This window comes from Pelmatolapia mariae, linkage group LG17, assembly GCF_036321145.2.
Source record: "Pelmatolapia mariae isolate MD_Pm_ZW linkage group LG17, Pm_UMD_F_2, whole genome shotgun sequence".
In the NCBI taxonomy this organism is placed as follows: Eukaryota; Metazoa; Chordata; class Actinopteri; order Cichliformes; family Cichlidae; genus Pelmatolapia; species Pelmatolapia mariae.
The window spans coordinates 27,860,337-27,888,079 of record NC_086242.1 but is presented as its reverse complement, the minus strand read 5'-3'; the positions used below and the strand labels follow the sequence as shown (position 1 = coordinate 27,888,079).

The 27,743-nt window shown below is 40.6% G+C and overlaps 1 protein-coding gene across 1 annotated transcript in view; it reads left to right on the top strand.

Annotated features, from left to right (window-relative positions):
* Nucleotides 1-12,245: 12,245 nt before the first annotated feature.
* Nucleotides 12,246-27,743, top strand: part of gmds (GDP-mannose 4,6-dehydratase) — a 171,618-nt gene continuing 156,120 nt past the window's right edge. Inside the window, exons 1-2 of the mRNA XM_063460414.1 lie at nucleotides 12,246-12,493; nucleotides 25,346-25,390. Of these exons, the coding sequence (XP_063316484.1) occupies nucleotides 12,395-12,493; nucleotides 25,346-25,390 (144 nt within the window). The 5' untranslated portion in view covers nucleotides 12,246-12,394. The remainder of the gene's footprint in view (nucleotides 12,494-25,345; nucleotides 25,391-27,743) is intronic.

The window sequence follows — 27,743 nt, the reverse complement described above, 5'->3', positions numbered from 1 at the left end:
TCACACCAGACAACATTTATAGTGCATCTTACTTACTGGGTATTTTGGGAAATTGAAAAAGAAATATGACAGTAAAGATACTTCTGCTTTGGAATTTGCTTTGATTTTTTAAAAGGTTCTAAAGTAGGGCACCCCTATTGCTCACAGCAGAGTAGGTAACCCATGTAACAAAGCCTCTAGTCCTCAATGCAGTGGTCTAGGCCCCCCCTTTCCTGTCTTATGTACGCTGTCATATCTATAAAGACAAAGAAGGTACAGCAAGCACTGAAGCCACTGTGTGACTCGTCTCAGATAGGTCAAAGTCAAAAGCCTTTACTTGGCACTGGTTCTGTACATAATCTGGCATTTCAAGACCCAGTTAGAGCTTGCTTTATTTAAGCATTATGCAATTCTGTTATTCCAGCTTAATGTACTTGAGTTGGACCAACTTAATTAATTAATGATGAATCAACTTATTTACTGCACTTGAGTCCAACCTAATTTGATGGAAATGATCCAACTCATGCAAATTTTGTTAGGACAACACGAATACAAACAGAAGTGTGAATAGAAAGCCATTTATTAATGTGGAAATCCTTTCCACGATTATTTAAGTCCACGTAAAGGGTTATTTTTAGGAGTGTTCAACAAAGTCTAGAGTCTGGTTAACATAAAACTTGTCATGTGCATCTTTCAATTTTATGGATTTATAACAAATTTCACATACAGCAGCTGCTACTTCATCCATGCTCTTCCACTTATTACGGGTGGCCTGAAGTCTATCCCAGCTGTCGAGAGGCGGGGTACACCCTGGACAGGTCGCCAGTCTATCGCAGGGATAACACAGAGAGACAGAGAACAATTTGCAATCACATTCATACTTATGGGTAATTTCGAATAACCAATTAATCTAACCACACTAACTGCATGTCTTTGGATTGTGGGAGGAAGCCAGAGTACCTTGACAGAACCCATGCAAGCACAGCAATACCAATAGCATACACATGGTGTGTATCCTTTTCTGCCCCACTGCAGAAGTGCAGTGAGTTATCTCGCCTGTTTACCTCAACTAGAGTTGCTCAGTTCAGAGGAAAATCCCTCGTGTGGTGAAACGGAGAAATAGTCCCTCTATGTCTCACTGGAGACTGGGACACATTATTTTCTGACAACTAAAGAAATAACATATTTGAACAATCTGATCATTAAAATGAAATAAGATTTTATGGGGGGTGGCTTATTTCCATCCATGATTTACTTCTTGCCCTTGCGCCCTTACGTAATATCTGTTTAACAATTTCAAAACAAGCTGCATGGATGGATTCACCGGATTCATTGAAACTACAAGTGCATGTAGAGGAAAGTCCATGAAAATGCATTCCTTGGTCATCTTTAATCTTCTGAGTTTTAAAGTTCATTTGGGACGATTGTCCTGCTACAAAATCTTCTTAATTTAACATGTTATAATTTCTTATGTTTTCATAAGTTTGTAAATGCATCCTGACTCTTTCCATGTTTCCAAAAAACAAACCAAACCAAAAGAAAGTCACCAGATATTTGACCCTTTCATCTCAGAATCTGAACTAGATACAAAATAGGGTACGGAGAGAAACGTAAAGGATTATTTGTATTTGAGGTATATTAACTACTTAATTTTCATATTGCTCAGTTTCTACAAATCAGCATTCTACAGCCTCACAGAAAGAGAAATGTACCTAAAATCATAAAAACATGCCTAAGGTCACATTTAATCCTTGTAATCTATAGTGTATCTGCAATTCTTAAGACCAAAAGTAGCTGTAGGTTGCTAAACTTGGCCGTGTGTAGATTTGTATGAAGGCCTCTTTGACTGTTTCAGATGTGATCCCCATTATTTTAATTTCACTATGCACAGACCACATGTAGTGTTTAATATTTTTTTTTAAAGTTACTCGTTTTCCGTTGTTCCCTGTCTCCTAGTTTTACTAGCCCATTTAATCCACTTATCTCCAAAATCCCACTTTAAAAAACTGTCAAAATATTTAACCCAAGCCAAAGGAGGACTCCACAATAGCAAATGACTGAAAGGATGTAACTGTATTTAAATATTTGATATGACTCATGAGATTCTGTGCTTGAATCCCTACTAAGGATTGTATGTCCAGTGATTAATGCAGCATTGCGGGAGATCAGCGGCTGGAAGCATCATTACTTCACACAGTCAGCTGCTGAGAATCCAAACCTCATTTTTTTTTTTTTTTTTTTTTTTTTAAACCTGTCCCGTTTGGTTCTTTTGCCATCAGAATTATTGTCTAAAGGCGAAGAAAGATGCCCAACGGATTTACTTTACCAAATGGACCATCCCAGCCTTGCCGTAATGGTCCATTTGATTTACCTTTTATTGTTTATTTTATTTTATTTTATTTTTTTTTTTTTACTTGCTAGATACGGGACAGGGGAAAAGAAAAGGGAGAAAGAAAGAGGGGGGAAAAAACAAAACAAAACAAAAAAAAAACAGCGGAGAAGAGGGACGGGGATAAAGGGCAAAAAACAAAAACCAACAAAATAAGCAGACAAAAAATACATATATCAATCACCTGGATCACCTGTTGAGAAAGAAAAAAGAAAACAAGCAGAAGAAAACGAGAGTAATAGAATAAACAACATCACAATGATATATGGGAATATAACACTAAATACTTAATATTAAACATTATTGTGCAGCACGTAAGATCGACAGCGCACAGTGTGCTTTGAGGTAGGAGCCAAAAAGGGTGTAGTTTGTGTGTGTGATCACCTGTGTGTACACCTGTGAGCATGAGCGCGCTTGTATTTAAAAGGTTCCTTAATGTAATGATCTGCTAGAAGGTGTGGGGGGCCACAGTCCCATCCTCCAGGGCATGAAGCAGGTATGGAGGAGATCAAAACTCCAGACATCCAGAGGCCCCCAGAACACAAGAGACCAAGGAAGACCAACAGAGGGGCAGCCGCGCCACTGTCTCAGAAAGAGCTGAGGAGAGTCCCAGATGAGGGATCACTCAGCAGCCGCGGAGCAGAAGCCAGGGGGGGTTGCAGTGACGTGCCCGTGAGCTCTGCCGGCAGCCAGCTGTGCCTGAGTGACCGAGCCCCAGGCCGAGAGGCCGAGGGCACCCCACCCCCGAAGTGGCCCGAGCGAGCCCCAGGTTCCAGGCCCCGATAAGCAGCCACCAAGGAGTGAGCCGGTGTGTACCCGGACGCCCACCCCCGGACACAAAGAACCACCAACGCATCGATGTCTGAGGGCGTCTGCCACCGGCAGGGGAAGTGGTGGGGGGAGATAGGCCTCCAAACCTTGGAGGGCCTGAGATGTCCCCAGAGAGGTGGCGTCTGATACCCAACCTGACATATAGACACAGACATACAGGCACACTCAAATACAAACATCCATTCCCACCCTCATGCTCTCATAGGCAATTACTCCACACTCAACCAACGTGGAGACAGACATAAAGAGACGCTGTACACACAATCACACTCCCCAAGCGTACTCTAAGAACCGGGTCTAGGTACCCTTGCCCCTGGAGGGGGAAACTGCACCCAGACCCAGGTGGTGTTACCCTTTTCCCTGCAGTGGGGAGAAGCAGACTGCCCCGACTCCGCAGCAGCAGGGAGGCCCCACACACCAGACCCCAGTCGGACGGCCAACTCCTCCTCCTAGCCCCCCCGCTCCAGCAGGCCGCAGAGACCGGGGGTGTGAGAAGACTCCAAACCTCCCTCTACCCGCTCATATGTAGTGTTGATGTATATGTGTTCTAAGGTGCAATTAAAACCCAGGAGGGCATGGAGCTACCTGCCAGAGAGCAGCAGGTAAGCGCATAGCCCCTCCTGATAGCCCTCAATGTCTACGTGTATTTAAAATTGAGAGGTGGGCAATGACGCCAGGGGTGAGGTGTACACCCTGATGGTAATTTGGAGTCCGTGTTGTGAGCCCACCCCCAAGATCCTATATGTATGTGTTATGAGAGTGTGAGTAATGTGAATGTCTAAGTTGTGAGATAAAATTGAGGCAGAGGCAGCCAGAAGGGGACAGAGGGGGGGGGATGCCTCCTCTGCACCCTGGTGACACACCCCTACCCCAAGGCCCTGCATGTGTGGGTGATTGTGGTGGAGCGGGAAGAGGGAGGCAGCTGGAGATGGGGAGGGAAGAAAGGGAGGGGCAAGTGACCCCTCCCTGGGGCCAGCTCCCCCGCTGACCCCAGTAGGCACCCCCATGCTCTGCAACCCGCCAGGGAAAGGGGGCCCAGGCCCATCCGGACCAGGGCCCAGTGCAGCAGCACCGCCCGGCCCCACAGAGCCCGGGACAGCCCACCCGACCCCACTACAGAGAAAACTGCACCCACCCCATCATCCACTCATCTTCCAGACTACACAAGACAATAGACGCCCAGGCTGAGATCTTCCTCCACCTCTCCTATATCTCCCCCTCCTGCAGAGAGAATTCCTGAGGAGAGGAAAGCTCCTGCAAGATGTGACAACCTCCTCCACCAGTTGAAGAGTCCCCCAGGTGGCTCGATGCACTGGCGGCGCCCTGCGCCAGGACTGGGCCCCCATATACCCACCCGCCCACAACCCCAGCAACACACCAACCAGGACCCGAGCCCCCGAGGCCCGGCCAGGGCCCCAGCCCAGAGACGGAGTTACTCGTTTTCCGTTGTTCCCTGTCTCCTAGTTTTACTAGCCCATTTAATCCACTTATCTCCAAAATCCCACTTTAAAAAACTGTCAAAATATTTAACCCAAGCCAAAGGAGGACTCCACAATAGCAAATGACTGAAAGGATGTAACTGTATTTAAATATTTGATATGACTCATGAGATTCTGTGCTTGAATCCCTACTAAGGATTGTATGTCCAGTGATTAATGCAGCATTGCGGGAGATCAGCGGCTGGAAGCATCATTACTTCACACAGTCAGCTGCTGAGAATCCAAACCTCATTTAACAACTGAGTTCCAACTGAGTTCCCCTCAGTCTCATTCTCCAGCAATAACAAACATGTCCCTGTGCACAGCGAGGGATTTTTGGCTATTTGCAAGAGAAAAATGACAGTCCAACAAAGAGAAGATAACCAATTTTATGGGTCAAAGTTAAAAACAAAAAAAGAGAGGAAAAAAACAGTATGAGAATGAGGGCAATTCACTGATTAGTTGATATGCTGAGTTAGCAGACAGCTCCAGTGAGTTTTCCAGCTGAGAATTACATTTTTCTCATAAATCCGCCAGATAACAGGCTGGGGTTGTGAGTTTACATTGTCACATAAAACCACCCTGTGACCTGCTGAAATTTGTATTGCCATCAACTCGGGGATCTTTTCACATCCATCAAAATATCTGATTGCTGTACCAGAATGAGCCCCTTTTTATCTGCGTAAATCAAAACTCTGAAGTGCGAGCAAGGCTCTGGGAAAAGGAAAGGAAGAGGACATCCAAGACCAACGAAAATTCACTTGCTCATTCCCCAGCCTCATCTCAATGAAATCTGAAATGTTTATTAGTGTCTGAAGACTTGGGAAAATACACAAAGCAGTAATGGGAGAGGGAGGGGCAGATAATGCAACACAAGGACATGAAAAATGTAAGAGCTTATATACTTAAAGATGGATAAACTGTAAGACAGCAGCAACGAGACATAAATCTTTCTTGGAGTAGTTTTACATTTTACAGTTCAAAATAGTTTTAATACTGGACCTTGGTGCAGCCTGCAAATTTCCAATCAGCCACCTACCAATTGGTGGCACATATAAACAGAAGATTTTAACAGTAGATAGGGGGAGTTCTTCAGGGGCAAATGGGGTTGGTATTTTGCCCAAGGACAGTTGGCATGCAGATTGGGGGCCACGCCCCCTCCCGCCATGACAGTAGGCCAAACGAAGCACACGGAAGCGTCAGCTATGGTTCGTACGTACTGTGTTGTCGGTTGCAACGTTAGATCACACGATAGGGAAGGCAAGAAGCTGGAAAATTGGCTCTCTTTTCATCGTTTCCCCTCCTGGAGGCAACGGGAGGGATCTCATGTATCCGATATTACTAAACGAAGACGTCAGGCTCGGATTGCAGCGGTCAAACTCGGACCGGCACGCAAGGCGAGTGCAACGAAAGCGAAAAAAAGCACCCATCGGAGGTAACCCCCGCCCCAAAAACATACAAAATTGCGCTCATTGTACGCTAATCTGCACATAACTTTCAGATGAATCACGCACCTGGAATACTGGTGTACATTTACCTTATGTGTATGCACTAATTTTATCTTACATGCTTTCATTATGCAGCTGCAGAGTATGAAGGTGTGCCCCGTGCAGAAGTAATAGATGAAGATCTGACAGAAGACCAACAACAAAATCACCATGTCATGGACGCTGTGGACAGGAGTTACTCATATCATGTGAGGGTGAAGACACAACACTGCTTGATAAGAATGTTAAGGTGTGCTGTGTTTTGGTGAATATGTGCCCCAGTGTGGTTGTCAAACCAGGGCCAAATGAAACTTGCTCTTGTTGAATATTCATAAAACTGCTGTGTTGCATGTACAGTTCATTGTAAATAATTGTACTTTCTGTAAAGTGGTTTCAATAAAACAGAAATGAAAAGTATGTTTTGTTTTTTTTTATTCAAGATCTGTTCACATGTACAGCAAGTACATGTGCAGGTACACATGAAATGCAAACTATTTACATGGCAACGCACAGCTGGCATCAATCGTGAATCGTTCATCCAGCAATTTTGGGGGCAGCTGCTGAGGAGAAGTCAATGTTATGTGCAACCTCTGGCTGTATCTTGGTCATATGGTCAATGTACTCACAACGTGGAGGCTTAAAAACGGCCAAATCTTGTACCCAACCGTTTGTGAATTAGATGTGCGCCTCCGGGAATTTATAATTCCGAAAATGATTCGCTGTGTATGCGCTGACTCCACGCGAAAATATCGGGATAGGACAACGGCGGTAGGCTGTCTGGGTTTCCGCTCCACTGCCTTATTTCATACGGGTCCACATTACCGATGCACGCTATTTTTTCCAAGTACCGTCTCTTGGCGTCTGGGCGCAATTGGTCGCGATACAGCCCTTTGTCTTTTGCGCTGATTTTAAGCATGGTTCTGACAGTCCTGCTTCCAACACAGTGTGTTTGTTTTGATTTGTGGCCTTCTGTCATGGCGCCGCAATCCCACAATGCACTGCGGCGTGACATCAACTCCAAAGCCCTATTGGTCAAAAAATGTACCATGTCGACCAATCAAAAAATGATATGGCAACATGGCATTTATTGTTTAGGAAGGGGGAAGTTTTAGGAGTGACGGCGGTGTTTTGAGAGGTGAGAGATTTGCGACGTTTAGCGCATATCTTGTGTAGTTAGTGTGTAGTGTAGTCAATAGTTTTCTTGTGTGTGTCAGAACAATGAGGCGACTACTGAATGTTACAGGTGTTACAGGAGTGATACATCTCCTGTTGTCAGGCCTGCAGGTATCAGGCTGTTGTTCTCCTTTATCTCATAGTGGACAGAAATTATTTTTTGGAGTGGCACAAATAATTTGTGTGGCATCAAATTTGATGCAGAACAGCTGATTGTTCTGTAAATAATTTGAAATGTTTATTTTAAAAAAATGCTTTGGCTGCATTTTTAGGTAAACAGCTGCAAACCTTTGTTGTTTGCATAACTCAGGTACTTTTTTGAAGAAGTAACTGTATAATTAATTGCCCAGCATTGGTCTTTATATACTGTATTTTGCAGACAGAGAGTTACAGGACTCTCTCCCAGACCACAGAATCATACTCATAATGCAAGTCAGAGCTTTATAAAAAAAAGAAAAAAAGAAAGTTGTGTTTTCAAAATTGGAGTTCAAGTTATTTTTACTTCCAATAGTGTTAACATACTACACAGGTCATGAACAAGATTTTTAAATTTTCATTGTAAGTGGGCTAAAGCAGTTAATTAAAAGTAGTCCAACATAAATGCAAATGCTGTAATTTGATTCTTTTAATAAACCATGTAACTTGGATGAATTAGATGCTGGCGTGACCACAGTGCACACGTCTGCTGTTGCTCACAGTGGTCCAAGGGATCGCTCAGGGAGTTTGTGTGTTCGCTCAGACACATGAAAAATTAGAGGGAACATTGCTTAGAACATCTTATTGTGAGAAGATTCCTAGAGACCGGATGCAAATGTTTCCTCTAAGCCAGGCAACACACTTGCATTCATTAATAATTCTGTTTCCATTTAATACAAACGGTCATTTTGTCATGATTCCCACTGGTTCCACTGATCCAGTTGGCTAAAAAAACACTTCTTTGGTACATCAACAGTTGCATTTATGTGGAATACCACAGTAAACCACATTTAACCTTGGAAGTCATTACCTGATACAAGTTTCATTGAAATATGACTAAAATTGTAGGAGCAGTAGGAGGGAGTTTTAGAAGGATGGACTGACCTTTGACCTCAGTAAACACTTTCCTGAGAAGTTTATCATTTTAAGTCTTATTAAATATAACATAATATTTATTTAGTAAAGTGAGGCTTCACTGGTCTCAGAAAGAAGATAAAGCAGGGTATACTTCTGGATAAGCCTACTGTGTGACAAGTTGCTACTGTATGAGTGTGACGTGTCTCCCAGTTTCTCTGTCAGCAGCACGGTGCTTATGGATGTAACTTTATAATGGCTGCCACACCCACTGTTATAAAGTCAAAGGGTACTTCCTGGAATTTTTGTTTACTGTTGATACCATTGTAAGATAAGACACTGACCTTGGAAAAGGACTTCTTTCTCTGTGTTTATTTTCTTTATTCAAAATACAGGCGCTGTCCTAATTTACAACTTTTTTTTATTTTCAAAAAGATCTCTGGAGGCCTTGTCATCCTGAAAGAGCCCACTATTAACGACTTAAACTCTTGAGAAATGTTCTTCTTAGTTGCCAAGAAGGAATTGCTAGATATTCTATCAAAGTGACCATCTGATCTCAAGTTCTTTCACTTGAACTCAGACCTGCACTCTGTGGTGTTTCTGCACACTCGACACACGTGTGAAGAATGAAGCTCTCTGCACAGCAGTGCACACACAGTCACTCAAATATCTGGAAACTCACAGCAAGACACCTGCTGCCCAAACAAGTGAGGAGCCTCAGGCTGTAACAGAGCTGTGTGTTGTTCTTGTTTGATCAGGCTGGGTGGATCGTCAGACCGCTGTGCTTCTCAGGACCCAGGGCACATTTCTTTTCTTTTTTCCTTTTTTCATGATGATGTTTACTTTACACTCTAATGAAATCACACCTCCCACCATGCTGTGCTCCCAGAAAAGCTGAGCAGAAAGAGAGCACTTTCTCGAGGCTACTGACACTCTCAGCTGGAGCAGATGTTGTCATACATGATCAAATGTACAAGAACAATAAGAGCTGAAGAGCAGCTCTGATTGCTTCTGTTAAGATACTGTCTCAAGTCATTGTGGATCATCTTTTCAAATGACTCCCCTATCTGGGTCAACATATCAAGTTCTGCTCGCGAATTGTATTTATTTTGGCCCCTGGAGAGACCAATTCTGTGACAGATGTAACTGCCCACACATAGACTTTCCTCTGAAATTTTTCTGAAATGTCTTTTGAGTTAGAAAAACATATTTTTCCAGATTTGGAGACAATCAAACTTTAGCCAAGTTGCTATGTGGGGATAGATATGTGGTCATTTCTGTTTCTTTCTGTATCTGTTTGTCTAATTTTCTAGCTAAATATGAAGAAATTTGGTGATTCGGCGTGAGCAAAAAATAAAAGCTATTACATTTTGATGTGGATCTGGATCACTTTCTACTTTCCGTTGGGCTTTGCAAGGAATATTTGAGCATATTTGGTTGCTTCATTGAAGTTATGATATTTGCATGATGGTTTTCCTAAGATTAAGATGCCAGGCTTTTGGCAGCATCTGCTTTACATCAAATGGAAACCTACTCAGTTCACTTCATTATACATCCTCACTCACAGTTTAGGCTAACATCCTTGGTACAAATTTGTAATTTTGGCTCAAATAAAAAGATTTCTCTCTATATATATTTTTTAAAAGAAGCAAGAGTAAGGAATTTTGTGTTTGGTAATAAATCTTGTACCATTGGAAAGCCTGTTTATTTCCCCTAAATGAGGCCACATTTTAAGGACAATGCATTTGTGGGTTTGATGAAAAATGTGCCAAATCTTTTCTGCCAAGGCCAAAGAGCTTATTGTGCTGTTGATTCTTTTTTTGGTGTCGTTTACTGGCTTAGATGACTAGAGTCTGAAAAAAACAAGAGATACTGGTATGGTGAGGAGGAAGAGGATGAGATCGCAGTAGACAAGGTGAGAGTAGTGCTGGAAGAGACAGATGAAGAAGATGAGAAGGAAAAAAACTAGAAATAGAAAATGAAAGTATAAAATGTAAAACATTTAAATAGTCATGTTATGTTAGTAATAGTAATGTTCTTTGAAACAGATACTGGTGATTTTTAAAAATTCAAGTAACTTATTACAGTTATACTATTTATCCAATGTCTGTATACATTGATTGTCTCTCCCTCCCCCAACAGGAAAGTGATTACAAACAATTCTCTTTCTACAGTGAACGTGAAGTGCACTACATCACTGCAAAAATTGCGTGTTAGTGTTCGAGCTTTATTCATGGAGCCTGCTGAAAGGAGAAGTGTTTCTCCCGGTATGGCAACACTTTGAGCCGATCTCTCCTAATAAAGTATTAGACATAATGCCTAAAAATAATTAAATGTTATTACTATAATGTTCACAAGTCATTTTTTTCATTCCAAGGTGTATGCCAAGCAACTTGGGTACAACAACAACAAACCTCATCTACGGGTATCATCTAGACAGGGGTGGATATGTCCAACCCAATATAGGCTTGCTGGGGGTTATTTGTGCACCCCTGTTTCCTCGTAAAAGGGTTTTCTTCAAAGCAGAAGTGGGTACCACCAAAAAAAACCCCAAAAACAGATGGAGTTTTATGGAGGACAAAGAGTGCCAAAATGAAATATCTAATCTTTAATTACATCATTAAATAATTATTTACATTTTTCATTACGTAATTGAAACAGAAAATAATAATTTATTACATGTATTAAATTAAAACATTTAAAACATTTAATTACTAATTAAAAACGAATAATAACAATCTGAATTGAATTTTAGTTAATCATTTATATATAAATGAATTCATTTATTCATTCTTATTTTAATCATTTCATGTATTATTTACTGATGTATTTATTTAATCCATTTTTGTGGCCCTCCTGTGACACTCCAAACAGTGGAATAAATATTATTTCTTAATAAAAAAAAGAAATAAAGTCACCATTGCCCCAGTATTTATGAGCACAATGAGTCCTGTCTTTTGAAAACACTACAACAGCTTTAATGTAAGCATTTCATATCCCATCATATTTATTTAAACATTGACTGAAATCATACTGACAGGGTTTTTGACCTCTATCACATTGTCCACTCCTTAATCAGTAACTGATTATGTGAAAGAATAAATCAGTGATTAAAATTAAATTAAGTTGTGGTTATTCTTGGCTTTGATGATGTTGTTTACTACAGTAATCCAAATTAATGTGTATTTCATTGACATGATTCATACATTACTGTAGATGGGTGTTTTCTTTTAGTCATTTCCTTTTACCATTTTATCATCATTTTATCCTTTGTTCTATCATTCTGTTGTCGCCCTAAAAACATACAGTTTTTTGTGTTTTTGTGGAGGTTTTTCCTCACTTTTGTGCCAGGCCGTAAATATTCACCCTCGCTTTCCATTGTGTTGTATTCAACTTCCAGTATTTGTTTTGTGGGTGTTTGAAGAGTTTTTTCTATTTGTTGGTATTTTCTTCAGGTGAAGTGCATTTGACCTCAAAGGGCCACCGTAGACTCAGGACCTCCTTGTTGTGAGGCAACAGTGCTAATCACACTGTGCTGCCTATAATATAAACAAAACATAAAATAATCAGGATCACAACACTAAAATGTTTTATTTTTAAACTACATTTAAAAGTTTCAGTTGTGCTCAGGTTTGTGAGTTATGGCCTATATTGTAAACAAATACTTGTGAAGTCTTCAAAAGTCTTTTTCTTAGCTGTTAGATACAACAGTTATTGGTTGCATTTCTCCCTCCGTCCTTCTAGTGACGCTGTTGCAAGAAAAAACTATTTAGCGCTCACAGGCTTTCCTCTCTTTAGGGAAGCGTCCTTTACTGCTTCTTCTCGCTCGGTTCCCATTGGCCAACTTCATCACGCTTCCTCATACGTAACAGCGTGCAGCGGTTTCCAGCCTGGTTTACGGATGCGGCGGAGGGTCGTTGGTACTCAGACGGTAAACTGACGGAAGCGTTTTGCTGGGTCCGGTTGGTCAGTGAGGCAGCAAACTGTAAACATTCACCTTGTCAGAGATGGCTCAGTGCTTCGAGACTGCCAGTGTTAGCTCCGATGTTAATGGCGAGCCGAAGAAGGAGAGGAAAGTAGCCGTCATCACCGGCATCACCGGGCAGGTAACGTTACTCAAGTACTATTGGGCAGCTATCTGCACTGTGGGATGGCATGGACAAATCCCAGTTTATAAAACCTTGCTTTCCAATGGCGTACTTTAATCGTCATTGCTGGTGAAAGCGTCAATACCTCCTTGTTCGTGGTTAATTTTGAGAGGAAACGTGTGGTTAAAGCTGCCGGTGTCACTTACACCTGCCAGGAGCTAGAAAGCCGGTAATTCACCATCCCATTCAAATGTGCTCTTTGTGTATTTTGCATAGGATTGTTGATGTGTGCGATTTTATGTCGCACTGAAATTCTCCCAGAAAGGGAATTAATTTTGCTTCTCATTCACGCCTTAAGGGAAAATAACTTCTGCTCTTTCTATTCAGTTGTCTTTATACTATACTTCCAAGTTTTCAAGAATGTCGTCAGAGTACACGTTTTTGGCTCTGTGAGTCCACACCCAGCCAGTGACAGTGCACTGGTATCAGATAAAGTGAGTCAAACAGGTAGTTCAGGTGGAACTCGTCATGCTTTCTGGTTTGTCAGCTTTTCAACCTGTTCTGGCCACAGACAATGTGGTGATGTTAACATTTAAATTAAAAATGACAGAACATGAATGTTTAGGTGTCTCTGTGTAGAATTAACCTTAAACCTTTAAACCATAGGTGTCAAACTCTGGCCCGCGGGCCAAATTTGGCCTGCAGCCTAATTACATTTGGCCCGCGAAGCCATACCAAATTACTATTAGAGCTGGCCTACTGGTATTATACAGCTAATATATATATTGTTTAGTATTAAGCTTTGCTTGTTCCATATTCAGTTTTTCAGCAAAACTTGTTTGAGCCCATAAGAAAAGATTCATTCTTATATCTGGAGGAAGATTTTTTTTTTTTTCAATAAATATTAATGTTGGCCCGCGACTTTGTTCCAGTTTTGAATTTTGGCCCACTGTGTATTTGGGTTTGACACCCCTGCTTTAAACTCTGTAAACCATCAGCTGAGATTTAAAAACAAGTAAACAAAAAAAGTTGCCTAAGACTTGAAAGTAGCCACCAGCAATCCTGCAAACCATGCTACACAGTAACCCATATGTACAAGTTTATGATTACAATACAATAAACAGTAAAATACAATAAAATACAATACAATAAAAGTTTCTGTAAACAGAGCTTAAAGAACTGAAAGAACTGTTTCCAGAGACGCACAGCAGTCCATGAATGGCAGAGTGAATGACACACAGCAAACCATAACCAAAGGCAGTGTTGACACTACTCTAGAAACACAAGTCATCGTGTCATATCATCAATTTGTAGACTAGTTTGGACGAAACTATCAGTTACTATAAATTATTTCCATTACCGGTCAGCTGCAAATCCTCTGAACTTGCTGCTGTTTAATCATCACATCATTTCCTGGAAAGATAAGCTCCGGGTTGCAACAGCCCATTAAACAAGTTCTTTACTGTGGAAGCCGGATGTTTCCTATTCCCAGAGTGATGCAAATCTAGCAGCTTAACTGTCAGTATTGATTAAAGATGAAGCACATGTGCTCTTTTTGTACAAAGCAATGTCACCATGACACAGCTTCACGCACGCAGGTGTTGAGCTGTGATGATAACCAGCTAACTCAGGCGTGTTTCCTAATTAAATGATAAATAAATAAATAAATGAATATAAGTGGACCAAATATTGTCACATGGTTTGTAGTGACGCATTTACTTGGAGTTAACTTGAATCTTTCCCTTGCGTGAACGACAAAGTCTAGAAAGTCATCAACTGACGTGGACCACAGTAAACAGAACTAGAGATGTGGAAACGCCCTAAGTCAGCAGGTGGTGCAGCATTCCTAAGTAATAGAAATAAGACACAATTCCATGGAAAATGCATGTACTGTCCAAACTAATAAAAGAGATGCTTCAGTGTTGTACTACAGATGACAAATGTAGCTACTGCTTCATCGTAGAACCTTTAGCAGTCCTAAAGGAAGATTATGTAAAATTAAATTCAAATTTCCCTTATTTCTTACAAACCTAACAGTGTAATTTTTTTTAATGCCAACAGCTAACAGTAAGTAGAAGTTAAAGTAAAAAAACAAATGAAAATGAAATGAATCACTGAGTGAAGTGAAGTGCAAAACATAAAGGTCCAAATAGGATGCTGAAGCATAGCCAGTTTATTACAGCCTATTTAAAAGCATGCAACTCGAAGACACTCCCTGACCTTTTCAACAGCCTGGTGTGGCCAAAGATAAGAGATCAATAGAATTCATGGTTCTGTGTTTTGCTTTGCTTTCCATTGTCTTTAGCACTGCTAAAGGTCCATTAAGGTTCAGTACATTCGGTCTTCTACTAAAAGTACCGATTTACTGGCTAAACTTCATTATCAGTACAATAATACTGAACCCTGTCACTAGTGTTAGTCTGGAAAGTACATGCATTTTCCATAAAATAATGTATTCATTACTTATAAATGCTGTTTTCCTGCTGACTTGCACAAGTAACACTGTGACATGACATGTTTTAACATTACGCATCTGAAACAACAGGTGATGCCAGAGCTTCTGTAACATCACTCTTCATTCAATATATTCACCTTTATTTCATTTATATTCAGACATTAATTCGATATGGTCAGCCTTTCATTGTAATAAAGAAATAATTACATACATACAAAAAAAAATTACATTCCCCACACTCTCCTTTATCCCTAAAGCTAGGACCCGTATCAGAGGCCTGGGAGATTCTGCCTATTATCTTTGCTGTTCCTAGGACTGCACTCTTCTGAACAGAGATCTCGGACGTTGCTTCTGGGATCTGCTGGAGCTGTATGATGTAATACAGAGAGAAGCTAGATAGCTAGGCAAAGGTGTGTTATTAGGAGAAAATAAAGTCAATAAAGTGGCTGATCCTCACAAACACAAAGAATGGTCACTTTATTTTTAGTTACTGCTACTGCTATGTTCCCTGACATTTTCTCAGACTCTGTTTATGGGGATCACCTGCTCATCAAACATGTTAATAATTATAAATGGCTTCAAGCTCACATTCACGCTTGTGTGACTCTGAGCCATTTTTCTGTGATACGTGCAGACATTTCTGCATCTTTTTCACTGCAAACACACACTGTATATCATTTATGTTACGTAACATTTAACAGCATGCTGTAATTAATTTCTTTACAATTTTAAATTATAGTAAAGTTTGTATTTCAGTTTTCAGTTTGAATCTTTGCATCTCATGGCAATGCATACACTTAAAGCATAACTTTTTAGGGTGTAGTCCCCTTGCTCTTTGTTGTTATGTGTCAAAGAAGCTACAACAACTTCCGTGTGCCCGAGGTGTAACAGTGCGCGACGTGTAACAGTGCCCGAGGTGTAACAGTGGTATCATTTTATTGACATTGGCAGTAAACCTGTGTGCCTTGTTTGTGGAGCTAATGTGGCCGCAATTAAAAAATAAAGACAGTGCTATGAAACAAAACATTGGGACAAGTACAAAAACCTGGATACATAGCAGTAGGTGCAGAATTTGGAAGTTTGAGAAGAATCTGATAATCTGGTGTCACATCAAAGCAAAGCCAGAAAGCTGCCGTGAAAGCAGGTTTTGTAGTAGCAGAGAAGATAGAGGAAGAGCTTTTGAAATACTCCATGATTAAAGTGTGCGGCATCTTGTGTCCACAGAAAAACGCAAGCATTTTCAAATGTTGGCTTAAGCACAAATACTGTTGCTGATTGGATTTGTGATCTTGTCTCTGATTTACAAACACAGTTGATGGAAAAGGGAAAAGATTTTATTGCATACTCTGTGGCTGTGGATGAGAGCACTGACACTACTGACACTGCACAGCTGGCCATCTTCATCTGTGGGGCTGCAGTTTATGTGTCACAGAGGAACTTTTGGGCTTTAAATCATTGCATACTACAACCATGGGAAAAGGAATCTTTAATGAAGTATCTAAATGTGTAAGTGATATGAAACTGCTTGGAACAAATTTATGAGACTGAAAAACAGATGGAGTCGCTGCGAAAAAAGTAGATTAGTAGGAATGATGTGAGAGAAGATGCAGGGGGTGAACAGAACAATATAGTGCAATGGGGCGAAAAGTGGAGGTGTACGTTGGTTTTTCTGTGCGACATAACTAAGCTTCTTATTGCACTAAACCTTCAGCTTGGGGGATGAAGCTGTGTGATCACAGATATGTATGATGCGTATGTATAAAGTCTTTTCAAGTCACTCAAACGCAGCAAGGGAACTTTGCTCAATTTCCCTATTACCAAACAGTGTCAAGCCAAGTCACCACTACGGTGTTCCCAAATATGCATTTTGCTGATAAAGTGAACACGCTTTGCACTGAGATCACACAGTGCTTTGGTAGCTTTGCAGTGCAGAAATATAATTTTGAACTCGTACGTGATCCATTTAGTGTTGATGTGTAAAAAAACACCTGTACGAACTTTGCATGTGACAGCTTTGAAAATCTTGAGACTGCAGGTTTGCTAGTGCAGAAAGCACATTCAGATGACTCACATGTGTTCTATAGAATTTTTTCATTGCCATTAGCAATATAATACAGGGTGTATTGTTAGGGTGCATTAATACTTGCTTTACACTCTTTTGTTCACATCAATTTTGTGCTTTCAGCTAGGCGTTTCATAACAGGATTGTGAAAACACAAAGAAGCTTAAACACTGAAGGAAATAAAAATGATCAAACAGATGTTTTTATGTGCAGGTTTAAATGAAATTTTCATTTCCTTTGAGGTCTTCTTGATCTTTACCAACTCATTAGAGAAATATCTGTATCTAGCAGTTGTTTTGTCAACTATTCAGAAGGTTGGTAGTTTGATCCCCAGCTCCTGTGTCTGTACGTTGAAGCGCCCTGCGCAAGACACAACCCTAATGGGATTTTTCAAATGAATAGCTCCTGGCACAAACTGACAAATTTTTGGCAATTGTGTCCACTTTTAAAAGGTTTTGTTGACTGTTATTCATGAAGACTAATTACAAGAAGCTTGCCTAAGAGAGATCATGCTGTATATAGAGGAAAAGTGCTCATACCAAACCACGACTTTCAGGCTTATTAGAATTGTGCAAACTCCGTTTTAGGACTGTTTGTTTTTTATATATTTGTTTGAATTTGTGTTGTTAAGTCTGAAAACATAAAGAGCTGCAGTCTTACACCTGATTTATCCTACCAGTGGCAAAATTACGCTGTAGCCCGACGTACACAGTGAGCCATTTATTTTGTATGCCACTTATTTTAGCATAACTAATACCACAATTTAACCAAAGTTAATTTTTAATGTTTCAGTGATGGTCTCTCTCTCTCTCTCTCTCTCTCTCTCTCTCTCTGTTTTTTTTTTGGTATAAAGCTCATAGACTGTAAAGTTATTGCCTACAGATAAAAGGAATAAAGATGCAATCTGGGAATTTAATTTTTAACAATACAACACTCTAGGATTTTTAACTACTATTTCCAAGATATTCTAATCTAGTCAATTTAATATTAAAGGAAACAGAATTTGTGTCAAACTTTCAACATTTTCATATGTATTATAAATGTTATATTGATATGACACGAGAGGATTCTGTTCTCGTTGCCTGTTCCTTTACTCATAGTCTTTTTACGTCCCACTCTTCCATGTATTTGTTCTGCTTTATCTAAAGAAGTGGAAATAATATAACCTGTCCATGACTTAGATATCAGTGGTGTGTGTGTGTATGTCATATGTAGCGTACAGATATAAGAGGAATTTCTGTTGCCATGTGATGATTTGCACTGAAGCAAACTTAAGCAGAAACCTGGGAAATATTTCATGGTAGGGAATAAAAGTAGTCCGTTGACCTTTAGCAGAATCCAGCCCTGGAGAGACAACTTTCAGCGGCCTTGGAAAGTCATTTTCAACATCTCACATTCCTTTAACAAGCAAAGGTCCATCTCCCCTCACCCTCTTTAACAGGAAAAAAGAATAACAGTGTTAATTCATTTTTATTTCACCAGTCATGGCTTTACTGTTACTGACTACTGAGAGCCTATGCAGGAGGCAAGCAGGCAGGCATCTGGATACACCATCTCAGAAGTCACTTGTCAGGCCACTGGGGTCACTGCGATGCTGTAAATCAGTTGGCTAACTACTGTTCATAAATTTCAGGGCAACACGCTGCTCGGCCTGAATACTTTTGACTGCTGTCTTGGTGTGAAGTATTGGGTTGAGAGAGTGTGAGGTATGGGAGACCACCTGAGTGCCAAGGCAAAGCTGTGGAGCTGGGCAGGGGTTCTGGTTGATAGTGTGGTTTTTTATTAGCTGGGGTTACAAAGAGGACAGGTTCACCCTCTCTGATCCACAGTAAAACTTTACTTTGGCTTTGAGACCAGCACTTCTTTCTTCAAGCCCTCTGGTTGGGAAAACAGCACTACATTGCAGTATGACCCCGCAAGCTTTTTGATGTTCAACCTACAGGCCTCTTTTCTTCATCCTTTGTTGGTGTTTTATACACTCTCATTCCTTCCTTGACTCCTTCCCTAGACTCCACAGTTAGCAACACTGGATAGAGTGTTTGCCTGTGCCAGTAATAATAATCATAAAGCTAAGAATCCGTGCACACATCTCCGCTGTTGCTCATAACGGCTGCTGATGGCTCCTTAAAGGCCGAGTCCTCCTCTCAATGAAGTCTGTCAGCTTCTATTTATTCAGGAAAAGAGATGTAGGCTAAGTCCAGCTGCAGTTAGTTGTAAAAAGTAAAAAGCATAGGTGCATCTACTACAAATTCTCATGAGTTCTCAATGTCAGAGGTCAAGTTTTCCGAAAATCCTGCAAATGCGATAACCGGAGAATGAGGCGACGTAGGCTTATGAAATTGATACCACAGGTGTAGCTACAGCCTCTTTTCCACTAGTACCCACTCGGCCCGGCTCAGCTCGGCTCGACTCTACTCATTTTTGGTCTTTTCCCCTTACAATAGAGTAGCGCCTAATGTGCGTGGGGTTGTTATAGCAATGCGTCTGAAAGTCCTGAGATGATGTCATTTGTATGCGACATAAACACAGCTCAACAATGGAGGATGTCTGCTGCTTGGTCGACAGCTCAACTCGGGGTCCTCAGTGTTGGTTTTTGCGTCACCGTTTCCCTGATTGCTGGGTTTCACAAATTCTAGCTTTGATCTTTGTGGAGGAGTTCCTCTCATTACTCGTCGAGTGACACCATTGACCGGCATGCAGCGTGACATCACATTTTTTGATTGACTCAGCTGTACTTGGAACCCCAGTAGCAAGTGCTACTTAATGGAAAACCCTAAAAGTCGAGTTGAAGAAAAATGCTTTACTAAAAATCTCAGATGAGTTTGAAGATCAAAGGTCGGACAAGATCAGTTTTTTTTTTTTTTTAAAATAACTAGGATGTTCACATTGATACCACAGGTATATCTACGTCTATCTAGCTGCCAGTATGTTTATATTAACAGTTAGCAGTTATTCAGTGATCCTTACTTCTAAGTAGAAGGCAGGTATATTGTATATTTTGCAGCTCTGCATCGTTATCCCTTTGAACACAAGGACATTTTAGCTCTCTGATGAGCCTTGTGATATATTAACCGTCATGCCACTATTTTCATTTCATGTTTCATTGGCATGTTAGAGGGACTGCACAGCACATACTTTAGTTTTTGGATACGGTTTGTGTCCTGAGGGCTAGAAGAGTTAAGTGACCTCAGTTATAGTATGGCCATGGAAAGTCCTTGTTTCTAATGTAACTGTATACACATACCACATGCTTTCAGCTGAAAGTCCAACCACTAATTAGTGTGCAAGAAATGTGAAACTGCATGTAAGTGCACACAAACATACTCCTGTATGTGGTATGTTAGTACTTAACACACACACTGGTAAAATAAATCAGTCTGAAATGACTTGTCAGGTCAGGTGGTCAAACACGGCCTGCTGTGGTTTTCTTTTTCAAAAATAGAAAAGTGGCTGTGAGGGTGTCCTAAATATGTGCAAGAGCAGGGAAACAAACTGAGTGACAGAAAATTAAAAGGGACAGTTTTGACAGTTAACTGAAAATCTTAAACTCACTTAAACATAAGGTTTGGATAAGGTTTTTTTTATACTTAGATTTAAGTCACACACAAAAAAAAGACTTTTTGACTTTATTCTTTGATATTTTACTGTTCTAAATTAAAAATAGTGTCTGTAGATCTTAAGGCTGTAGGTCCTTGCGCAGCTTCTTAATTGCTTCTGCGAGTGCTGTTCACTCATTATTTCAGGGACATGCCTGAATGGTCCTAAAGTAGAGGAAAGAGATTCAGGCTGCTCTTCACGTAGCACACCAAATGTTCCTACTTAATGCAGTGTGTGAGTCTGTGTGTGCACAGGGTTTTGTGTATTGTGGTCTGTGATTACAGCTTCATTATACCATATCAGGCCTAATTGCAGACTAGTGGCGTGCTTGGCAGCTTCTGCCTGTGGTCTAAAGAAAACACATTACAGTGATTCATTTGTAGCTTATGCACAATGACAAATAAATCCATGTATGGCCTCTGTGTTTACATAAATCATGTCGGTAAGCACACAGGCTAAGCCCTTAAAATTTCAGACTAGGAATAAAAACGTTTTCCATTTGGGCTTTTTCTGCTTAATGTTGGACAGGTGATATCAACTTACTTCGGTATTTTAGGTCACAAAGCTGACCCAGTGAAACAACTGGATACAAAATCTCACTTCACCAGCAGGGGGTACCAAACTCACAGTGTTTGTGTTTGTCCGAAAACATCAGGCTCTTTAGTTAAAGCCATGAGCATGACTGTGTTGTTCTAAGTAATGCTTGAAGACATCAGAAGAAGAACTGTTTGGTCAAAACCAGGTTAAAAAAACCTTGGATTTATTAACTGGGTTAAAATCACTGGATGGTGTGTGTGTGTGTGTTTGTTTGTTTGTTTGTTGTTGTTTAATTTTTGACTTGTAATTTTTATTGGATGTCTTAAACCTGTTCTAAACAGTTTGGCGTGTAGCATACACATTTAGTTCATAATGTATTTTTTAATGTGTATTACAGTGTAAATAACACTTTCAGGCTGTTTATAAGTGTAAAACAGTTCAGAGTATCAAAATAAATACATTTTTATTTTTTAATACTTCACTTCATTTCACCTCATTCTTCATTTTGAACTGTATATTGTGACTCAAATCAGAAGTTTAATCCTAAAATTTTGGGTTTTAATATTTGTGCGTGCAAATTAATGTTGTATTCTTTAATGCTTAAGTAGCAAAGCTATCTAAAGTTTAATCTGATTTACTTGGATTCAAATTTATGTTGCTACTTTACTTTAGGGTCTGAGGGAAATACAGTGACGTAAGTCTCTGCGCTACAGAAGGAGCACATCATGTTTTTAAGTGTATTTAAAGTGAAAAAGCAAAAACTGAATTGCTTTCCTCTAACCCCAGACTCATGTACGTACACATCAGGTTCAGATACAGAGGCCTCTTAATGAAACCACGCGATGATGATCCGTTAACAATCGTAATATTAATGCTGATTGGGGATAATGATAGCACTCATGCTACATTTTAAACACACGGATGGGTTCAGCCGTTCAGCATTGACATTTGCTTTTTTCCTGCCTTTCTCCTGATCTTTTTATCACTGAATGTATTTTGCCTTTTGCGTTATTTTCCATTACGTTCACTGACATTTCATTAGGATAGAATTTTAAGTGTATGGATTTCCAGTAAATCTAGATAAAAGGTTCAGTTAAAAAAATAACAAAGAAAGCATGAAAGCGTAAAAATGGTTGTTACTATTATTACTATATCACGTAATTATGCACAGTCTTTGTGTAACACTTAAATGCTGAACATGCCTTTATGTTATTTGATTTACTACTTGCAGCACCTTTGCTTACACCAAATATCTCCACAGGTATGCATATATACAATATGCATTTACACATAAATAAACATTTGTCACATTGTTGGACTAAACTGTACTTCGAAGATTTAACCAGGTGGAGACTTAAACTTCAAAGTCTGTTTGGCATTAGATTACTGCAAATGTAACACCACCCTGTCAGGTGATAAATATGGTGGTCACACCTGTACATGTGTTGACATTTGTGCTCCTCCTGCAGAATTACTTACTCCAGATACTCATTGAGATTCTGAGGTCAGACTCAGAATTAGCTTTCAGATGTGAGACAGTCACTGTCCTGTGCTTGGCTTACCCTTCATAGGCCTGTCACTGAGCAGCGTCTTTTTAATACAATACACGCACTATAGCTTTGGAGAAGAGTGATCATATTGTGTCATAGGTGTAAATGAATCTTTGTGGTGTGGCATTGACCTGGCAGGTGAACGTGCGTGTGCTTGCCCCCCTTGTTCGCAGCAAGCGCCAGGCTCCCCATAACAGGAAACGGCGAGGTGAGGCCAGGGTTTATGGGCTAATATGGCCTCAAAGGAGTCTCTTGTTTTGAAACAGAGCTGTAGCTCTTCAGACTTGTTTTCCATATTGGTCTGGCATGGAACGCATTGACCCTGGCACACGGGCAGGAAAACATGACACCGGCTGGAGCTTTGAACGCCGTGGGGACGGGTGAGGGGCTGCCAGCGTCCATGCCCATCTCCCACTTGGACTTAGCCAGAAACAGGTTGGGCATCAGTGCCAACTTACTGCCAGGTTGCTCAACCTGCAGATACTGGATCTCTAAATAGGCATGTAGTGTAGTACAGAGGGCTGCAGCTATAATCTGTTAATTAATCATCTGGTCTATATGTCGAGCAAACCTTTGCAAAGAGCCACAATGTATTTATCTCACTGTGTTTGAAATGCCAGTTTTTACGAATAAGGCGAAGAAATATTATACAATTATTGATAAAAACAAAATAGCTGTTGGTTTTAATTAACCTACACCAGTTATTGGTGCAGTTATTGTATGCCATCCTGCACCAGAATGGCCATTACATAATTGTGTTTTAAAAACCAAAAGGAACTAGCGAGTTGGACCTGACTGCAAAAAGAGACAGAGAGCAACTTTTCAAGGTAACTCCACCCTAGAGCATACACTGCTTCATCCGCCTTTTTGACCGCAAAGGGGACCAAAATCAACAAAGGGTTGTATTCAGTAAGACGATACTACAGATTCAGCTTAACATTGGGGTTTCTCAAAGGTGGAAAAAAAAATCGTTATAATTTTTATTTGTAAAGTAATGTTTTGGATTATTTATCTGGTTGGGGCAGTTGCTATTGCTGACATCCAGAAATCAGGCACGAGTACGTAAGTGAGACAACAAGCAGACTTTGAACTTTAATTCACCTTTTTTTTTCTGTCACATCCAGTGTTTGTGCCATTATTGTCTCTTCAGTGATCCGTCATCTCTCAGGCCTCTGTGTGTTTGCTTTTCACGCCGTCTTTTACCGTTCACCACGTTTGCCTTGAGCTGTGGTCGAATGGCATTGTTTCACAAACTGGTTTGATATGAGACGACGCCTTCATCAGGTTTTACTATGTAAAATCAGCCGTCAGAAATGTGCTTTGAGAAGCACATAAACAAGGTTGCCCAGGCCTTACTACGACTACCTTGGATATGTTGCAAGAATCTGATCAATTCTGTGACACTCGTACTGTCATTTATGCTTTTGTTTCCTCACGTTTAAATTATTGAAATGGTCTTCCTATGGGCGTCAATCAGAAAGCATTAAAACGGCTTCAGATTGTACAAAATGCTACAGCAATTCTGATTACAAGAACCAAGAAAAAGGAACAGATTTTATGACTTTACACTGTTGTTGTTATAATTATTCTTCTTCTTATTATTATTCTTATTATTACTGTCACTTAAAAGTGCGTATAGCCTAAGACACCACCATCCTGGTGCTGAGTGCAGGTTCCTGCATGCTCACCAACCTCTAGTAGCCTTTCCTTCTGCAGTCCTTTCCCCCCCACCTTCACCGTTTCCCCCAGACATGAGGAGGAAGCCTCAGGCTGGCATCTTGGCAGTGTGGCCATATGTGTGCGTGTGTGTGTATGTGTGTGTGTATATGTGTGTGAGGGGGATTGAGGGATGAATGCCATGACTGGGTCGGAATGTTCCACAGTGTTCCAGAACGTGTGGTCGGAAAATCTGAGCAAGGAAAAAGACATGGAGTAACATGGGTGAGGGGAACAAGACCTTATTGACAGTGATCGTGCTCTCACATCACCAGCACACGTACACAAACACGCACACGTTTCAAAGTAGGTCCAGTGTGTGCCCAGCGATCCTGATCCATGTGGACGTCATGCCTGACGATCCCAGGATCCAGTATTAGCCAGTACTGAAGTGTTTAATTTCAACACCACAGTAGAGGCTCTGGAATTTTTATTTGATTTATTTATTTATTATTTGACTGCTAATTTTATTTTTCTTCCCTCAACAACATACCACAAATTTAAATCCAAAGTTGACCTCAAGCTTAATTGTGACTTAATGTGTTAGCTTAGGTCATAGACACATCGCCAGAAATGTAGCTCTTATTGGACTGAACAAGAGAAAATACTATTTTATTTGTCATGCCACAAGAATCTATTTCTTTTTTTTTTTTTCTGATAAATCACTTGTGTCCTCTAATTATATTCCTAAATCCCCAGTTTTATTAGGAGCATTGAATTTGAATCTCTGGAGTCTGTAGAGGAAATAAAAGGTGCTCTAACACGTCAAACATTTTCTCATCCTGTAATCATTTAAACTTGGTGATAAAATTAATTCAGCCGAAATGGGCGGTGAATGTTTTATCGTGTTTTGGTTGTGTTGCTGTGATTTGGTGTGTATGTGTGAATCACACTCTTTGTCTTTGCAGTGTTATTTGACAGGTCTTAACTGGTGTTGTCTTGTGCTTTTTCAGGATGGTTCCTACCTGGCGGAGTTCCTGCTCGCTAAAGGCTATGAGGTGAGGGGGGGAAAAAAAAAAAAAAAATCCCCTCTGTACACATATGCACGCACGCACAGATGCACATATGTGCGCAGATATTCGCGAATGCCAACATACACACAGAACGACATTCCCTTGATAAGCTGCACCCAGCCGCAATCTGTGGGTATTCCCGAGGGAGTGTGACGTATCTTGACAGTCAGCTACTTACACTGGCTGACTCACACCTCACCCTGATAAGGCCCCTGGTGCTGCATGAGCTTTTTAACCCCTGTCCTTTTACCCCAGGTCAAACCATTAACAGGGAAATGGTTGTTATTAGACAGCCATACGAGTGAGGTCACTAGCTTTCACCTGCTGTTCAGTGTGCTCAGGAACACGCAAAGTCAACAGTCTGTCAATGAACTCAGAGGCTAACAATGGTTTCTTTTTCTTTCTTTCTTTTTAAGTTGTGTGTGTGGGAGGCAGTAATATGTGTCTGTGCTGCTGGGTGAGATTGGATGGGTTAATTCTAAAAATGGCATGGACAGGATAGAGAAATAATGTTATTCTCATAGAGAAAAAGTATCAAAAACTAGAGTAATATTACTTTTGTGGCACAGCAAGACAAGAAGAAGCACTGGAAGTTAAGAAACCGGTTGTATTGCTCCCTGGTCTCTTACTAAACATCAGTTTTCCACTGGCAGTGCTTTGAGCTGTGCCCAAAGTGGGAAGAGGACGTTGGCTTATTGCAGATCTAGAAAAGGAGCTGGCTTATGCTGAGACTTTTCCATAGTGGCCAAACTAATACTGGTGTAATCAGAACAAAATCTTTGAGTCTTATGCAATCAGAAGTTTTTGGTTTCTCTATGCAGTCCATTGCCCAGAGACCTTGAAGCATATGTGAATTGTATTCAGGTAAAGAGTTTATGTGGAGAGCAAAGAGTGAAGGCGTATGCTGTAATCTGCATTTGTAATGTAGTCGTGGCTACAGGTCACACGTACATTAACATACATGTTTCAGGAGTTTTCATTACATCTCCTGACAGTCGCAGCATGACTTCACTTTCCCTCTGATGTGCAGGAGAAACACCTAGCTTCATCTAAGGCTCCCTGGTCAGCTCTGCCATCTGCTGCTTGCCTCAAAGACATCAGACAGGAAACGTAGACACAGGCTCCAGGTTGGGGATGCTGATGTGGAAGGGTTGGAGGTGGTGTGAGGAGTGGCATTAAAGAGGAGTGCACAGGCAGGCAGGAAGTGCACAGTGAATAAAGGAAGTGAGGTCAGGGAACAGCGTCCCACTAATGGACTCCCCTTGGATCAGGTCCTGTTATCTTCCCTGAGCAGACCTTCCTCATGCATTCCCTCTAAGAATGTGGAGTACAGATCACAGATCACAGGCAGCGAAAAAACAAAAAAAATTTTTTGAGGTGGAGCCATTAAACATAATGCTATTATATCGACGTATACAGTGAAACAGATTGTGGCAGTTCCAGTGATCTGTCAAAGATAAGAGCCAGTTTCCTTATTATTAGGCTTTGACTACTGGAACTTAGATGTAGCAATAGAGAAATAGCTGGGGAATGTTAAAAACGGCAAATTGTAAATAAGTCCAGTCTGTTTTGACTCTTTCTACCAGCGGGCATCCAGCAAAGATTCCACTGACAGGTCAGTGTTTAGTTCTAACAAATGTAAAAAGAAACCAAAGGCAACAGCAAGTCACACAGAAATCTGCAAAAATCTGTGATGCTTAGCAGAGGGACCATCGCGATTTGTAAGGGTGTGGATGCCTTTGGGTCACTGAGAGATTAAAGACATGAAAATGATATCCAGGCATTTGTACAGTAGAACTTTATGGCAGCAGTGAGTCAGGTGAAATTTAGGACTGATGCAGGAATACAATGACCCAGCGCACACACGGACAGAATGACTGAAAATGAAAATCCCAGAAATACAAATGAACCGAATCTCTTTTGTTTATAGAGGGAATGTACCAAAATTCCTCCTCATTGTTTTGGAAGTCTCACAAGCAGCTAGAGGAAGTGTCTGATGGAGGTTGCTGCAGCTAAAGGAAGTTCTAAGAACTCCTAAATTTAACTCTTTCCCCCATAGAGACGATATTTGATGACCTCCCCAGTACCCTTAATGAGTTTTGACACCTCAGTGTATATAATTAAAGATGTAGTTTGACTATATAGGCAGAGTTCACCTCTTACCGACTTCTGCTGAACACAGTCGTTTTACTGTAAGAGCAGGCCTGAGATATGACAGAAACCACTTTTTTTCAGCTGTGTAATTACTCATTGAAAACTAAATAAAATAATAATACAAATAATTCTAATAGTGTGTTATTAGTTTAGTACGATTTGTTTGCCTTAATTAAAACTTGAA